This window comes from Hemibagrus wyckioides, linkage group LG22, assembly GCF_019097595.1.
Source record: "Hemibagrus wyckioides isolate EC202008001 linkage group LG22, SWU_Hwy_1.0, whole genome shotgun sequence".
Classification (NCBI taxonomy): domain Eukaryota; kingdom Metazoa; phylum Chordata; class Actinopteri; order Siluriformes; family Bagridae; genus Hemibagrus; species Hemibagrus wyckioides.
The window spans coordinates 13479353-13497070 of record NC_080731.1 but is presented as its reverse complement, the minus strand read 5'-3'; the positions used below and the strand labels follow the sequence as shown (position 1 = coordinate 13497070).

The window sequence follows — 17718 nt, the reverse complement described above, 5'->3', positions numbered from 1 at the left end:
ACAGGGGCACTGTCATGATGGCATAAGTTTGGGGCCCCTTAGTTTCAATGAAAAACATTTGGATGAAGAAGCGACTGTATATCTGAATGTTAACACACTGCAGATGATTACATAAAACCATCTGATTGGCTGCTGAGTATGATTATCGTAATTTATATTGCCATTTAATCAATCTACCATTACTGAGGCTGTGACAGGAAGAGTTTAAATTCATGCCTGAAAATATTTCTGCCTATGTAAATACATCCACTATTTAGTTTTCAGTGACATTCACATAATATACCCAAACACAGAGAGATTTTCAGACCAGCAGAGAAGGGCTTGAGAGTTCACAGGTGTTAATTCTTTCTTTTCAGCTCAGGCTATATCATTTATAGTTGCAATTCTGTTTCATCATCTGACGGTAAGAAAAACTGACTGGTGTCATTGCACATACCTCTCTTCCAATGTAAGATTCTGCATCCTCTATGATAACTGCAGTGTAGTGATCTGATTTCAATCCAATCAAAGACTGAATGTTCTCCGTCCTATAAAAGGGACAAGAACAACAACAGTGGATGACAGTCCCCTCATTACTGAATAATGGACTAAATGTTAACACTGCAGAGATAGAGGAGATGCAGTAATTCCTAACTGAGCAAAAGCAAATCAGCAATAGTCGTGTATAGATGCGAAGTGTGGGCTATTTAGCCAGAAGTTACATAATAAATAATAATTTCCACAATTCGGGAAGGCACATTTTATAATAACAATACAAACAATTTCATTCAATTGTAATCTAGTTTAATTGTAATCTAGCACTACTGGACATTACAAAATTTAGTAACACACAGATTTTTCATTTGTCATAAAAGCTGCAACGAATCAAAAAAAAAAAACCAAAAACAAAGAAAACTTCCTTAAATCTAATAAACGTCTGAATTTGTAGAGTCTCCTTCATTTATACACTCTTTTAAGATCTAATCCTTTGGTGTAAATGAATTTATGTGCACAGACTGCTTAAATCTGGAAAATTTCCACAGTATTTTATGAAATGTTTTTCAGGAGGAACTGAAAATGAAAACTCTGTGTTAGCATGGCATGAAATAGTATGACATAAAAGGAAAGTGTTACTGTGCAATAAAACAATAGGCAGAAGCAGGCTATCCAAACCTGGATAAAGGGGTCAGAACTGCAGCATATTTAAACTCTAACCAATTCCAGACAACTGGGATATCTATTTTCTTTTTATTTACCAAACAAGCTTCATTCAGCACGTCTTTATTAATTATTTACTCTTTACTCCACTTTCTTATTGCACCTGCCTCAGGTTTACCATATGGCTGCTGAATGCAAACCAACACCAACTCTTCTCAATGTCAAAGTTTCTGCTGCAGTTTCTATGCTTTAACCATCTGACAGGCACCTCGACACTGACGTCTGCAATCTAGCTCTTGTTAATGAACATCTACTAAGCATAAAAAACACAAGACTGTGATAAGTAACTGATATAAATTATATCTATTCATGTACAGCTACTGTGAACCGGACACAAAACACAGAAGCACCTACATATTAGGTCTCACTCAGTGTCGCTCTGCAGACGCACCTTAGACCAACTGATCTTAAAGCGTCTGGATGTAAGATACAAAAACTTCTCTCTCTTTTGTCAGCTACTTGTGGAGGAACATTTTGTAATGTAATGTGGACACAGAAGAGAGCCAAGTAATACAGTTTTTAAGCGATAATTCTGGGCTACACCCCAAACTGCATACTATGTGCTAAATAGTATGCCTAAAAATAAATGACACAGATGGTATACTGACATACTAATTGTATAGTTGTATGCTGTTTGGGATTTTAGCCCAAGCATTCTGGTTCACTGAGTACCAGATAAAACAGCACACCCTTTCACCTTCAAGAGCTTGTCTTTCCTCTAACGTCAGCTGGTTAGTTGTTGCCCGTGTCTGCCTGATCCTGCCAGCATTCTGCCTGTGCATCGCTGCCAGCATGGCATAACTGTGCTCATTTTCTGCACCATAAGCAGCACATAACTTTCAGAACAAACCAGGCACATAGTCATTTGGGCTGAAGGAAAACAGGTTGCTCTTTCAACACGTTGCAAACTGTAGATACACTGCAGAGCACAAAACTGTGTTCTCTGTATTTTGTGTTGGATGAATCTGAATATAGGGAAACACACAAACATGCTCTGTTAGCCATTGCTAACTAAATGCATGCTTGTCCATTTTTTGCAAGTCAGTTTCTTGTGTACCGGTTCTGTAACGTTTTCAGGCACATACATTAGTTGTAGTTTTGCTCAATTGCATTTGAACATTTCTACCAATTTCACTGGTTTCCACCAACAGAAGCAACATTTCTAAATCTCAGGGTATTTCTGCTTTGCTCCGTGTGCAGGTGAACAGACCTGGCAGGTTCCAGTGGAGGGCAGCCAGCAGGCCAGTCTTGCCTTGTGTGGTTTTGGACAAAGTTTACCATCAGCTGTCTTACTGTCTGAATCTCTCGATCAGCTCCTAATGGTAGGCAAAAAAAAAAAATCAGAGCTTAACCAACAATAAATAAACACGTTTTAATTAAATGAAATCAACATATCTGGAATTATTAGTAACCAGGAATCAGTCCCACCTCGATTTGTCTTTCCAATGTCAAAAGTAGTACTATGTGCTTTGAAATACTAGGGAAGAAAATATTAAGATATTTTTAAATCCAGAATAATGAGGACAAGAAGAAATATGTGTTCTTAACTATAACAGGGATGGTGTATGTTAGCACATTTGTGGCTTAATTAAAAAAAAAAAAAGACTATTATTTAATTACAACATATACCCGAAATGTAGGGTAGAAGTGGATGCTGAACTCTTTACAAACGTCAAAGTTCTTCTCATGTGCACAGTCCAGAACTCCGATACGGATAGCTTGAGACCAGTCTGTGGTGGAAACAAATTCAATTCACACAACAGCAGATAAAGTGTACTAGATAAAGTATCACCTCCACATGCCAAAGTACACACCACTTCTCCACCTGTTAAAAACAGCCCACAGTTAATCATAGCGTGTGTGGTGTGCTCCACGTATCCAATCATAATATAATTATTACTGTTATTATATAATTATCATGGCTGGAGATTTGCACTCCAGACACACTATGGTTTTATTTGTGTTTTGTTGTATAGTGGGCTGGAGAATAGCTTAATTCCTGAATGATGAGACACACATTCAGTTTCCTGCACCATCTGTAACCACAGAAAGCAATACAGAACCTATGCAGAGCCTAACAGATGAAAAGAATCAATTAAAACAAAACATAAAAGAAGCAGATGGGGGGGGTCTGGCCAGAAAACTGTTAAAATAATAAAAAAGAGGCTGCAGAAGTTGAAGTGTTTCAGAAGTTGAGAAAAGGAAAGATGGAGGGCATCACACTGAGTCTCCTGGAACACCCCCACTGAGAAACCCCCTTCGCCAGACCTGCTGAATTATTCTTCACCTGCTGGAGGGGCTCAGTGTGTTTTGGGTCATGTGGGGGAATGCACGTCAGGGTCAACACAGCACAATGGTATTGTGCGACCCCTATTGTAAGGGGAACAGCTGGTAGGCAGCCACTCCCGAGCCACCAGACCGACAGCTTGTGCCAACAAAACCAGACTTAATGCATTCAACAGTTCAAATGCCTGGGTTCCATTAGTCGCCCGAAATATCAAAAGTATTCCCTCTTACTGACACTTCAGCTCTCCCTACCTCTTAAAAATGTCGTCGGGTGGCGGGTTTGTAACTCACGGGGTTAGGAGTTTAATATCCCAATGACAGGAAACTGCTTATGAACAGAAACAAGAATCTGGACAGTAGGACAATTTCAATTTTTATTTGATTTATTTAACGATAGACAGCAACTTAGAAAAAACATTTTTATAGCAAGTTTAAAGAAATGCAGATATAGCTTTAGATCCCTAATGAGGAAGACAGAGGCAGTGGTGGCAAGTAAAACTGCCCTGAAATCACAGGAGGAAGAAACCCTGAGAGGAGCCAGACTCGATGGAGAACTAATCCTCTGGGGTCTGAGTGACACCAGACAGTGAGATTATAAACCATTACTCTTCTATAACTCTATACTATATGATATTATGAGTAGGAATCCGTGAACATGCTCAGCAAAGTCTATATGATTACGAAAACAGCTCTTAGCTACAGATCTAAAAGCATCCAGCTGAGATGAAGCAAGCTTTTAAAAAAAAATCCCCTTCTCTAATTTTAGTGACTTGTAAACAGATGAATCCACTTTTGGGATGACGTGTTAAACTAGAGACCTTTATAGCTTCATCACCTACCGCTGCACTGAACATGATGACTCCTGAGGGTGGCCTGGGTAAATGGTACAGTCTGACTCTGCATTTTAGACAGTCTAATTAGCACGGGGCTGTTAAGTCAATTATTCATCCAAAGAGAGCACTCAGGATGCATGATGGCATGCTTTCTGATTTCTCCAAGCTGCTTACTGAATCTGCTCTCATCCTGACAATCGGCTCAGTAACTGTTAAGTAAACTGGCAAACAAAGGGAGGTCTGAGGTTTGCACACATTCGTGCCTGGAAGGCAAGTTTCAGTTCCAGGTTTGTTTCAGCTTGCTTCCTGAAGTTGCAGCTGTTAACTCTGGCATGTTCAGGACTGTAACATTTCACAGATTATCAGATCAGACTCTTCAATGTTCAACACGACCCTGAATTTACAAGAGAAGATTAATATGCTTGACCAAATGAACAAAATATCATTATATACACAGAAACTCAGCAGCTGTGAAGCAGCTGTACAAACAAGGGCTTGATCACTAGAGAGGATGTTTACATGTGCTGAATAATAGCAATAATAATAATATTAATAATAACAACAACAACAACAGCAACAGCCATGCTGTGACACGACACTGCATTCATTTCCTTGAGCATTTCCTTGACAAAACAGAAATTACACAGTTTAAGACAGGAATAAGAAGCTGTAGGAATTTAGCTCTTACTGTTAGATAAGGTTTAATAATCATAAACCGGTATTTCCTGTAAGTTCATGGTTCTGGCCAGACGCTAACGTAGCTCATTAGCTCGTTAGCTTTACCTTACTTTTCGTAGGCAAGCGAGCGAAAGCTACGTGCAGGAGGAAATCTAATGATGGCTAAAGCATTTAGTTAGATAATCTGTACCTTAGCTGTCCTCCCTCCTACCTTTTACATCTCCCGCTAGCGCTTTCCATGTGGGTGAGTACTGGATGCAGTGTCCGCACCACGATGAGTAAAACTGAACCAGCCAGGCTGTGGAAGAGTTGAACAGGGTTTGCTTCAGAGTGTCACTGGTCAGAATGACTAGCGGGTCTTCTTCAGTGTATAACCGACCAGCTTGGCCATGCTGAAGTATGGCCATGAAAAGAAAAACATGTAAGGAATGAGGCACTGCCATTCGAAACGAATCCACAGCCATGTAGCCCGAGGCAGAGCACTGCCACTACATAAGCTACAATTCTTCTACGGTCAAACAGCTACCTAGTAGGAAAGCGCCACGGGTGCCTTCGAGGGCATCAATATTGCGTTGATTCCGCGCAGGGCCTCCGCCAACCACCTGCGCTCGAGTGACGCATCTTCGGGAAAGACGGCTTAAATAATTGAGCATCCTCGCTCTGCATTGCACAACGAAATTGTTGTATACTTTAAAATAACTAAAATGTTTTTGCAGTGCACACTATAATTATTATTATGTTTTATTTTTTTTTTGCATACGCATTATGCTTATAATAAGTTGGTCCCAGATCCACATGGTCACTGGATGCGAGGTGAGAATTCACCCTGGACCTGACACCAGGTCACTAGGCATACTCACATTAACACACTTCTCTTCACGTCTAGAGGCATTATAGCACAACCAGTGGCATGTTTTGGGAGGAAACCTAAAAAACCTAAAGGTTTTTTTAAAGGTACCCAGACTGGGGAAAAATTAAACAGAAACTACAAACAGACAATAGCCTATAACCCAAGCTCAGTATTGACATGGGGTCACTAGAGCTGGGAGGAGTCAAAGATATCCTCTGGGCCAGGCTTTATTCTGGTCAGGGTTGTGGGGGATTTGGAGCTGGGGTACTGTGCATGAGGTGGGGACACACTGGATGGGATAACGATCTACTGCAGGGCGTACACATGTACACATTCATTCAAATCTAGTGCCGATGTAGAGTAGCCAATCCATAAACTGTCTTATTTTTTTGGAGAAGAAACTGGGAAACCCAGAAGAATCCCTCACAAACACATGCAAAACTCTAGAAAGACTACTAAAATTGCAATGATAAATCTATTACCTATAACATCAAAATCACAAATTAACATTCTATCATACATACATATATAAACACACTTTCCCTTTATTTGGTTTCTATTTTAAAATTATACAAAGAATTGGCCTAAATCAAAAAGTCAAGATATGACAAAGTTTGTAATTTTCCAAAAGACATAAGGATAAGGATGCCAAATCTATATTGTTTGTTGTCTGCTATATATATGGTTAAGAACTGATATAGTGTCATCCAGAAGAAAGTTGAAAATCTCATTGGCCAGTCGCATTTTCACAGTGATCTGGTCATTACTGTAATCCACCCACTCCTTCTCCTCATTGTGAAGCTCCTGAATCTACGAAAGATACAATTTACGCATTATCGATAACAATCAAGAGTACATAATAGGCTACAGAAATAACAAATTCTTCATAACAATTTTTAAAAAAATATTCATTGTACGAACCAGCATGTAGTCCACTCTGTCCCTCTTAGCATACCAGTATTTGCATAGCGTTTGCAGCATCTCGGTCATTTCTTGATCAGTTTGATCCAAGTTAAGCATTTTCTGTATTTCCCTTTTCACTGCATCCTGGATCAAATGTAGATATATTTCACTATTCAGTGTTTCTATATTTCAGTGCCTATTCTGATATCATTAAAATTTAAATTAAGTATTAAAAAATTATTTAATTTTAAACAATGATTAAAAATAAACACTTTCTTGATAATGGCACACTTAAAACCTTTATATCTGGTCTTACCTTTAAAAGTTTAACTGAAATTTGTCTTGTCTGTACAAGTGAGACCATTGATTTATCCACTGTTTTCTGCGAAGTTCTACTCATTTCCAATATATCAGCACAAATCTTGTTCAGAATATCAGATGCTAACTGGAAAAGGACCTGACATGAATCCAGAATGACAGGAAAATACACACATGAGAGTCCTACAGATTGCCAGCAGTTTAAATCAAGTAGACATGACTCACCTGCCTGTAGTTTTTGCGGCTTTCATCATCTACCAAGTAGTTTGGTGTTTCACCAACATCAAGTGCACTTCTATTTTCCTGGCCACACAGGGTCTCAACCGTTTCATCAACTAGTCTGTACACAATGCTCTGTTCATGAGGTTTCACCCGTATCTGCGGTGGAGTTACTGGATAGACCTGCTGCCACTTATCCATGAGACGTGGTTTGTTAATCACATTGCCAGCTTCTTTTTTCTTAAAACTCTGAGGTTCAAAAAAGAAAACATTGTAAGAAATGTGGTAATTCTGAAAAAGTATGGCCTGTGTCCAGTTCTACTGAAGCATAAAATTGGGTGCTTACAATTTCCATTGATTTACTGTCATGTGTTGATCCTGTTTCCTGTATATTCTTTAAAGCATCTATAAAAATCTCTTCTGTTAACCTCTCTATCAGAGCTTCGGAGTCTTCCAGATGGCCCATACAATCGATCTAAAATAAAATGTTTAATAATCAAAAAAAGTCTATTCAAAAGATGAAATCAAGTATTTTATTTAGTGTTTATGGCTCACATTTACTGGTGTTCTTTCACTGGATGTTGGCAACTTATTATCTGGGGCTTCATCATTTTCACATGGCTCCTGTTGGGATGTCTGTTTTGGTGCAGATGAACCATGTCCAGGAGAGCGGTGTCTGCCACTTTGCCTTCTTTGCCCCTTCCCAGAGGGTTTATTCCCATTTTCCCCATCTTGGTAATTGGGGGGATCCTCATCCGAGAATGTATCTTCGTCCATGCCTATATCTGCATCATTACAATACTCTCTATGCAGATGAGAAATGTCCTCGGCTCTGACCAGAACCCCACAGCTCTTCTGACATGTAAAATACTTTACACCTCTGAATGTTCCATTGTGATTTCCATTGGGTATATCAAGTGCAACTCCAGCCCAGAAGCCATCAGCAAAAGTAGTATATCCCTTATATTTAAGAACTCCTGGTCTTGAGTTGCAGACAAGAACCCTGTCTCCAATGTTAAAAGAGGACAAAGGATCTTGGCTTTCTTTACTGTCATCTACAGGAAGAGAGCTGGTATATGCAGAACCCTCGTCATCCTGATCCTGCTCTGCAGAATGAAGCATCTGACATAAATCTTCAGTGTTAGCATCATTATTAACGTTGGTCTCACTTGGCCTCTCTGTATCTCTCTTACAAGACAAGTCCACAGGAAGAGGAGGTATGTTCTCGCTATTTATGGAAGTGTCTTCAAGAAATTCAGGTGGAGCTGGAAGGTCCTCTTCACTAGTCCATGTAATAATCTCAAAGGCAGGTGAAGGAGGTGCTAAACTGTTGATATCTAGTCCTGGGCCACCTCCTCCTTTAAGAGACGGAGGAAGCTCAGCACTTCCATATGACAAGACCTCATCTACAGGCGAGAGGATCTCTGACAGGTTGGATTCTGCTGTGATTTGCTTTTCATAATGAAGCAGACCACAAGGATCCACTTCCCAATGTTTATTGTTGAACTGATGGCAACATGGAGGTGATTCTGGGATTACAGTACACTTTTCGGCAAAGACTAAAGCAAATGTGCCTACTTCAGATTTCTCTTCACTGTGAACATCCTTCTCTTCTTCAGACCAGACCAGTCCTTCACTCTGGAGGGAAAATGGTTCTGATTTATCTTCTGCCTCAGAAAGGCTATCATCACAAGACGGGCTGTCAGTCTCTTTTATATCACTTCTTACAGTGAGGACTGAATTTGTAACAAGTGGTTTATCTATCAGTGAATCTTTTATGTTCTGCCACTTCAGATTTTCAGAGATCTGGGAGACTAAATCAATCTCATGTGTCTGAGTATAAGCTGTGTCTGACTTCCTGGACACATCACAAATCTCATGATTATTGTTGAATACCACACTTTGTGACCGATGGCTGTTCTGTACATTAAGAGTCAGATTGTCAGTTATTACCTCACCACAGTCTACAGTCATTTCAAAAGAAGAGGAATGTGGCTTCAGTTTCTCTTGAAACCTTGCTTCTGTTTCCTCTCCAGGTTTTTGCTGGAAATCTTCATAATCATAGGGCAGATCTTCCTCTATGTCAGACGACAAACAGGACACAATGGGGGCATTGTCAGATGTTCCACAGCTAGGCTGGCTGTGTTCTGATGTGAAATGATGCACATCCTTTAAAGGCTTCCAGTGGACTTTTTCTCTTGAGAGTATTTCAGTGCTTTTTGTTGGGCTCACCTTAGGATGAGGGTTCCTGACCTTTTTTGCAGGCTTGGGCTCTGTAAGGACAAACACGTAACTCAAGTAAAATACCATAGGTGTCTATAATTAATTGAATATGCAAATACAGTCAGCATGCAAAAATGTGTAAAAAATATATAACAAACATTTTTTCAATACTTTTACTTAACCAACTGGAGAAAATATTTCTCAGAAATATTAGGGGATCCTTTTAATAATGGTATTTTGTCAGAACTTTGAACATCTGTTGAACCACAAAATGAAAATGTCTTGTGGTCAGATGAAAACTTTTGGCCATGAACATAATCTGCATGTTTAATGAAGTCTTTCTGGCTGGCGGTCTTGTGAAGATCTCACATGTTCTCACTTTTGTTTGAAAGTACATTTCTAGATTCAGTTTATGTGTACTGTAGCATTAGAGTTTACCCAATCATGTGGCCCAAACATGTTCCAGCATGACAATGCCCCTGTGGACAAAGCATAAACTCATGCAGGTGTGGAAAAACGGGTGTCCTGCACAGGAAGATCACAGGTCCTGCCCAGATTCCTGACCTAAACACTACTGAACACCTTTGGGATTAATTAAACCCTGACTGCACCCTAGGCCTCCTTCACATCGAAGCCTAACCTCATTTGTGGCTGAATTGGTGCAAATTCCCATAGCATCACTCCAAAATTTAGTGAAAGAAGAGTGGAGGAGGTTATTATAACAGCAATGGAGCAACTAAATCTGAATAACATTAGTGTGATAGATGTCCACAAACTTTTGTATGTATAGTACACTCGTGTCTTTGTCTGTATTTGAGTTTTAAACGGTGTTTTCTTAATAAAATATAAAAAAATACTATGCACCTGAACCATGGGAAAAAACTTCTTAGCTGGTTCTATTACCCAAAATGTAAACTAAGCTGGAGGCTAATATAAACCACTGCAATCCAGAACAGGCAGTAACTAAGGATGAATGAATGAACTGTAAAGTCATTACTCAGTGCTATATGCTCATGTTAATGAACATGGATTTTGTTTATTCCACAAGCTGACCACCTGCATGAAAATAACAACCTCCCACTTGTACTTTTTTTGTTATTTTTTGTCCTTTGGGATCCCCAAAAAAGAATACTGTGCCTCCTACTCAAGTCTATATTTGTCTATGTTTTATTTATATTAAATATTTATATTTTCAATTTTCTTGAAAGCTACCAATAATTCAGGAATTAACTGTATTGATGCGCCACAATACCACAGTATATAACTAACGGCCGAATCATTCAGCCAAGAGCATGAGTCAGCAAAAATGCTGGACATACACTGTACATCACCACTGACAATGAATTACAACTGCCTCAACAATGATTTTGTGTTGATGTTAAACAAAAACCAAAGAGCTACCAGCTTTCTCTGTTGTGATAAAAAAGAAGAATTGTAGAACATGCTAAAGCTATATTAAAGAAGAAAACCTGACCCACCGTAACCATGAGGTTTAGAGTTTGCCTTCAGTGGTTCCTGCTTATGTGGAGGTTTTCCATCCTCTCTTTTTACTTTTCTCTCAGTGCTGGTGTTATGGCATGGCTTGCTTCGATGGCTGTATGCTGAAAAACATTTTGGGTCACCTGAATCTTTGGACCCTGGTGTCTGAAGGATCTCCTGCTCTGTTGGGATATTATGTTCTCCCAAACTTCTCTTCCTCCCAAGACTCCATACCTCGTCTGCTGTTAGAAGTCTCCTCAGGCCTGCTTTAGTAAGAAACCTGTGGAAACAAAGATAAAGTTAGCTTTCAGTCTGTTGACTTAAGGTCAGCCTAGGCCATATTCTGATGGCTTCATGTTGCAGCAGGATCAGCTTCTCGGCACAAGAATCACATAAAACCGCTTCATCATCCCACATGAAAGAGAGCATTGATCTTCTCAGAAATGCATTGCACTCTGGTGGAATCCCTGATGTCTTTTTTCCACCAGTATTAGTTTTCAAGTCACATGTCTTCATTATGTAATATAAAGACACTCAGGCCTTGCATGCAAAAGAGAGAGGCAGATAGAAAAAAGAGACTGTAATGGCTTATACCTACCCTGGCCTGTTCATGGCTGGCATAGTGGCATGATAGAGCCACAGAATCTAACAGATCGAGGTACATTAGACTATCCTCCTTCAGGATCCCCAGTGAGAAACTGTAGCCACTCCCCAAATCACCACTTGCAGTCCTATCTTAGTGTGAGCTGGAAGAGCAGCATAAAGCAGCCTGCATCCCGCTCTTCAGCCGTGCCCTCCTTTCCTATTCAATATCCTCTTCTCTCTCTCTCTCTCTCTCTCTCTCTCACACACACACACACACACTTTCTCTCTCTCTCTCTCTCTCTCTCTCTCTCTCACACACACATACACACACTCTCTCTCTCTCTTACACACACACACTCACTCTCTCTCTCTCTCTCTCTCTCTCTGTCCTCTCTCTCTCTCTCTCTAGTGATTCTGCCTCTCCCATCCATCCCTCTCTGTACTCTCTCTCTCTCGCTTTCTCTCTGCTTCCCTCCATTACTTAGAGTAATTACACTGAGTGGTGCATTGTAACAGTGATAGAGTACAGTGCACACCTAAGACAACAAGCTCATGATATTCCCGTCCTGTGCTGCAGGCTTATGCTTCAAAAAATTGCTTAGTGATGTGTGTCATGCTTCACAGCCCTGGTGTGTGCTAAATGCTGCACTGCAGTATTTCATAAATCCCTAAGAGGTTGCACGTCAAACCAGAATGGACTTTAGTGGCCAGTGTAAAACAATGCTAAACAGCTCTCCTCTGTTTAATGCATGACAGTAGAAGTGAATGGCAACACTTGCCCCCCCTGCTTGCTTGGCAGCTTATCTTCGCCTCTGGCAGCTGGTTTAATCCCAGGCTTTGTGATTAAACTTTTTCCCTCCTGCAGAAAATAAGAAATAACACAGCATGGTTGTAAAGCGACACCTGAGAACTATGGATAAATGATGGGTAAAATCCAGCTCTCCTACTCAAATCCTTCCCCCACTACAGTGATAGCTCTTATGGACTTTTATATAAGGACAATTATTAATAGAGAGGCACTGCCTGGTGGGCAGGATGTCAGCTGAAGGCAGGGAGATGCATAGTAGTTACCGGTACTGAAGCCATGTCTGTGGGCCTGGAATCAGTGTCAGTCATGGCCTGGTTCTCTAGCATTTGTCGAATGTGAGCAGTTGACTTCTTGATGTCTAGGATGTCACTGTGATGGTAAAGCAAGAGATGACGCTGTTGCTGTCCACATTTATATACATTGCGCCAGTGGTGGATCTCCGCCTGGTAATAAATGATATGGCATTTATGAAATTTATGGAAAATACACAGTTGAAATAATCTATAATGCACAACTCTTTCTACAGTCTACAATGGTAAGCTTTTTTTTTAACCAATTTTAAAAATTACATTACCTCCTCACATCTCAGTCTTTTTAAAACTTCTTCCTGCTTCCTCTTGATTTGAGTCACAGAATCCTCCTCTGATAGAGCATTCCTGATAGAGATAAAATAAACCATATTATAAAATAAGGCTTATGACAGTGATTTAAGTAACAAATGTACAGTATATGTATGTACAACCAACAGAGACAAAATCATATGTTCCAAGGCATATGTCGGCATGACTCCAAGTTGGAAATGTTTTTGTTGATGTGTGATAGGGACTTGTAATAAGATTGGAAGATCATGAGTTCAAATCTCAGCACCACCAAGCTACCACTGTTGGGCCCCTCTGTGAGGCCCTTAACCCAACTGTGAGTTGAATAAATGAAATAAATGTCCCCCTGGATATGGGCTTCTGCTGAATGCTGTAAATGCTCAATACTGCTCTACACCACACCTACCATATTGTTCACTTTGCAGTAGGGTGTAACTCAATGCCCCAGTCTTTATCACTTTAGTGCTCCAAATAGTCATAGCTGCATCTGTAGTCAGATTTAAACCATAAGTGAGTTTGGCCTCAGCCAAAGGTTTTTTTTTTCTTTTCTGAAATACGGTTGTGTGGGACCAAGAGCTACATATCTGACCCCCTGCTCATGCTTAAGAGCTACATATCTGATCACTTGCTTCCATCCATGAGCTACATAAAGTATTTGACAAGCCACATGAAATTACAAATGGTGCACATTTTATCAGACCCCCTCTACCTCATCCATCGATGAAAAAGCTACTCTCACTTCAACAGTTACACAGATACAGTAGTGTGTGCCTCACTGGTTTTGAGTGTATCAGGCAAAGCAGCATTGTTACATAAAGAACAAATGTGACAGGTTGTGCTGTTATAGAAAAATAATAAAAAGCAGGGTGGCGTAATGCAGCCTGATGTAAAGCAGAGGATTATTTCCAAAAAACATATTCAAAGTGTGTTATCCTCTTATGCCTGAGGAATTTATTATAGAAAGACACAAAATATTATTTTCCATTTATAGTTATGCTTGATGTTATGATTAATTTTAAATAGTTCCTCCCTCCCCAGCATCCCTGTCTCTTGATGTAAATAGGACAAAAAATGCTGCTTATCATGTTACAAAGAAACTGCAAAGCCCATCATGCTGTAAACTTTCCTATGTCAATTAGTTGGTATTGACACTTATTACTATTATTTTGTTAGATTAGAAGATCTAGATTTGTTGCAGATTGTATATCAAACTCGCACACTCTTTACACTCTATACTGGAGAAAGCAAATTCTTTCAAGTTGACAAAGTGTTCCACAACATACCTTAAGTATGCCAGATCCAATAAAACCTGACCAAAGCTCTTTTACAAGTGCAGGAGTGGAATTGTAGCACTTCCTGGGAAGTTAAATGGATTAAGTTTAATCTTTAACCACTAAAAATACTGTTAAACTTGGCTGCACTTTCACACTGACCAGTGGAAAATTGGAATTGGAAACTCATAGCATCGCCTATGTAGTACGTTCAGTAGGAGGGATTTGAACATGACTGGCTTTTTCTAAAAGCTAATGAATAACGTGCTACTAAATGAATTTTAGTAGCTATTTTATAACAAGGTACACTTTCACACTCGTCACTAAATTAGCAATATCAATCAATATTTACAACTACAATTGGGTTATAGTTTAAGTTTGTGAAGTTGCTGTTCCTATAGAAACTATAACAGAACTCATTTTTAATCTGTGATTTTGCACTATTATTAGAGCCATACTAATACATAATTAATCACCTTTTGTCCAACCAGATTCAAGAATTCAACGGTGTTATATAGGTTTATAAACACTGTGCACACACCGGCCACTGTAGCACTTTTTTCCATGTTCCAGTTTGTGTTAATTGTACACTAGCCCTTTGTTAGTGTTCAGTTTATGACAACAGATGGCTGTTGGCTGTATATATTTGTCTTGGAATGTTTCTCAACCCAGCAGTGACACTTTCAGTGAAACTGCTGCGTCTGATACATTCATAACAGCATACACTACTACGCCGTCACCCTCGCAGTGTCACGGGTGTTGAGAGAATGAATCACAGCCTGTAATCTACTACCAGGTAGTCCATTTGCACTAATGGATGGGGTAGAGAGACTGATGAGTTGTGCACAAAGTGACCTATATAGTAGATGTACTTGATAAAATGATCAATAAGTGTGAGTAAACGCTTCTCACATATTTACTTGAAAAGCAACACAAGTCTAATATGAATTTGTACTATTGTAAGACACTCACTTCTTACAGTGCTCCAGCCATGTGAGCTCAGCCTGAGTTCTCTCCCACAGTGCTTTCTTTCTGAGTCTGAAGAGGGCACTGAGCTGGCGTGCCCTGAGCTCCTCTTCCCAGATAAACTGCTGACTCTGTGCCAGCGAGAGGTGGCACTGGAACTGTCCCTGACTGCACATCCCACTCATTTCACTCCACTGCACACAGCGGGTAATGCATGAACTAGTATTTATGTTGGATAAATGACTGTATAACTGTATGGTGTACTACATTAGGCTATAGCTCAACCTGCTATTTGTGAACTGCAAATTGTAAAGGTAAAGGATGTATGCACCACATACTTCATGACAACTGTATCAGTGAAACCCACCACTGAGAATATGCATTATTATCCTCTGTCATACCTTGCTTGTAGAGTCTGTGCTTTCAGTGTCATCACCTTGATCTGATGTGCACTGAATCGTTCTCTGTTTACTTTGTAGTGCACACATCACTGGACAAGCTTGCTTATCTGCAATAGGTATTCAGACATTCACTCACTTCTCACATGCTTTCATTTGTCATTTTAAAGAGTTGTTATGTTACAATGTTAACCACTTACCTACGTTGATTTTTATTTCTTTCTTAATTGGAACATTTCTATTAATGGACACAGACTCCTTCATTTTTTTCTTTTTTCTGTCTGCAGTTTCATGACCACTGGGCCTTGTGTGGGTCAGAAATTCTTTATGACCATCGATGCCAAGCCGGACAGTCTCATTATCCACGCGTGCATCCAAAGAGGCAATTGTCTTTTTGAGAGCTTCCGCTCTGTATCTCTGAGCCTCAGCTTGGATAATCAAAGACCTATTCACATTGACCAAGCAGACAGGATTGTTGTTCTTCGCCTGGGCATCAGAAAACAGCTCCATCTGCATAGTTCTGCTACATAAACAAAAACACACAAATAAAAGCAATTGTACGCATTATAGCATGATTAAATATGGCAGGTTATGACTTTTCTCTGAAACAAAAAAGCATTGAAACCTAATACTAGATTATGCTGCCCTCACCTGGATGCATCCAGAACAGCACATTGTGCATTGTGCTGCAGTCCAAGAGTCTTTCTACTTGTAACAAATTGTTCCTTGTCAGCATTTTTACTTTTCTAAGAAATGAAATGTTATAAAAGACAGCATCAGAGCCAACTCAGATGAAACAATGGATGGAAAGCCTCTTCTGGCTTTCCACTTTTGGCAATATTCACACAATGGGACTCATTTCATTGACTCATTTCATCACTGACCGTCATTGTTATAGGCTTATAAAAAACATCCTGTAATATGGTGTATTTAAAAACCTCAGTAAACATGAATGTAAACTCAGTAAAGAGTACATAGTCAGGAATGTAGCACAGAAATCCCACAGCTGCTAGATACTTCTAACTGTATTAAAAAAACAGAAAAAAAGAAAAGAAAAGAAATAATGTTTCAGTCGAACAGCAGGTACCTTGACAACTACAATTCAGTTCTTATATTCATGAATAATAGTTATTAGAAGTGCTGGCGTCGAGTCAGTGCTGTGAAGTGTGGTTGAAATTACACAGCAAAAGAAAAGTAATAGAAAAACTTCAGAGTGGGCTGAACTGAGGTCTATGCAGCTGAGTTAAATGGACTGCTGCATTGGAAATAATTGCTATAACATGTGTTCAATAAGCTGCAGGGCACTAATTCCAGACACATCTCAATACATACCCCATTCTGTTGTGTCTGCTGTTTCCTGGTCCTGTGGAGAGCTTCTTTTTGTTTTTTCACTATGGCCTGCATACTCCTTCTCTTCCTCTCCTGCTCAAATTCCACATTTCTCCTCATTTGTCGTTTCCTTCTTGTCCTCTCAAGGATTTGTTGATGCATGTATTCACGCACTTCTTGTGAATTTTGCCTCTGCACTGTACGTTTGGCAGGACCTCCATTCTCCTTCCCTTTTACACATATGTGCCATGCAGAATTGCTTTTACCACAACTACCAGAAGGGTTTGTTGCCTGGTTAGGTGGACATGAAATATTTCTACGGGGATGGTGACATGATTTCTCAATCACATTCGGTTCGTTAGATCTTTGTTTTGAACCACTTTGAGTGTTCAATGCTGGAATCTGTTGGTGATCCGTCTGTGTGACTTTTTCCTTGTGCTCTGCAAATTAAACACAGAGCTCGATGAAGATTTGCAAGATTTGCAAGATTTACACTGTACATCTAGGACATTAGAGGCCGGATCTTATGATACTCATATGTTGTAAATGTAGTGTACCACAATAAGAGCACTGAATTCTGCAGCATACTCTTGGTGTTGTCGTCCTGAGACTCTGAGGCCTGGGAATCTAAGACCTTTTTCACAAGCTTCTGGGCATCTCTCCAAGCTGATATGTATGTATAATGCTCTTCTATATGTAATCGTGAAGGAAATATTTATAACCTTGTGTTATTGCACTCTTCTAACATAAGATATCATGTTGCTGAAGCAGGTTTT

The 17718-nt window shown here is 39.7% G+C and overlaps 2 protein-coding genes across 2 annotated transcripts in view; both read right to left on the bottom strand.

Annotated features, from left to right (window-relative positions):
• The window catches only part of qsox2 (quiescin Q6 sulfhydryl oxidase 2), a 15611-nt gene extending 9388 nt beyond the window's left edge, over positions 1-6223 (bottom strand). Inside the window, exons 1-5 of the mRNA XM_058375285.1 lie at positions 5206-6223; positions 2827-2927; positions 2626-2674; positions 2408-2513; positions 437-527 (exon numbers count right to left, since the gene is read on the bottom strand). Coding sequence (XP_058231268.1) covers positions 437-527; positions 2408-2513; positions 2626-2674; positions 2827-2927; positions 5206-5458 — 600 coding nt within the window. The 5' untranslated portion in view covers positions 5459-6223. The remainder of the gene's footprint in view (positions 1-436; positions 528-2407; positions 2514-2625; positions 2675-2826; positions 2928-5205) is intronic.
• Positions 6224-6371: 148 nt separating this feature from the next.
• Positions 6372-17619, bottom strand: LOC131343531 (centrosome-associated protein 350). Its single transcript, XM_058375283.1, has 15 exons — positions 16946-17619; positions 16265-16359; positions 15814-16136; positions 15617-15723; positions 15222-15409; positions 12954-13035; positions 12643-12822; positions 12351-12430; positions 10986-11266; positions 7840-9557; positions 7631-7759; positions 7291-7533; positions 7064-7204; positions 6766-6891; positions 6372-6654 (listed from the first exon to the last, which is right to left on the bottom strand). The coding sequence occupies exons 1-15, from the start codon at positions 17102-17104 to the stop codon at positions 6499-6501; spliced, it is 4008 nt and encodes a 1335-aa protein (XP_058231266.1). The 5' UTR covers positions 17105-17619; the 3' UTR covers positions 6372-6498.
• Positions 17620-17718: the final 99 nt, after the last annotated feature.

Excerpts from the sequence above, each read along its gene's own strand:
- LOC131343531 (XM_058375283.1), bottom strand. The coding sequence starts at position 17,104 with ATGCATCAACAAATCCTTGAGAGGACAAGAAGGAAACGACAAATGAGG. Across the intron at positions 16,360-16,945 it reads AGCAGACACAACAGAATGGG|AAAAGTAAAAATGCTGACAA; the intron begins GTATGTATTGAG and ends TTCATTTCTTAG. Across the intron at positions 6,655-6,765 it reads ACAGAGTGGACTACATGCTG|ATTCAGGAGCTTCACAATGA; the intron begins GTTCGTACAATG and ends TATCTTTCGTAG.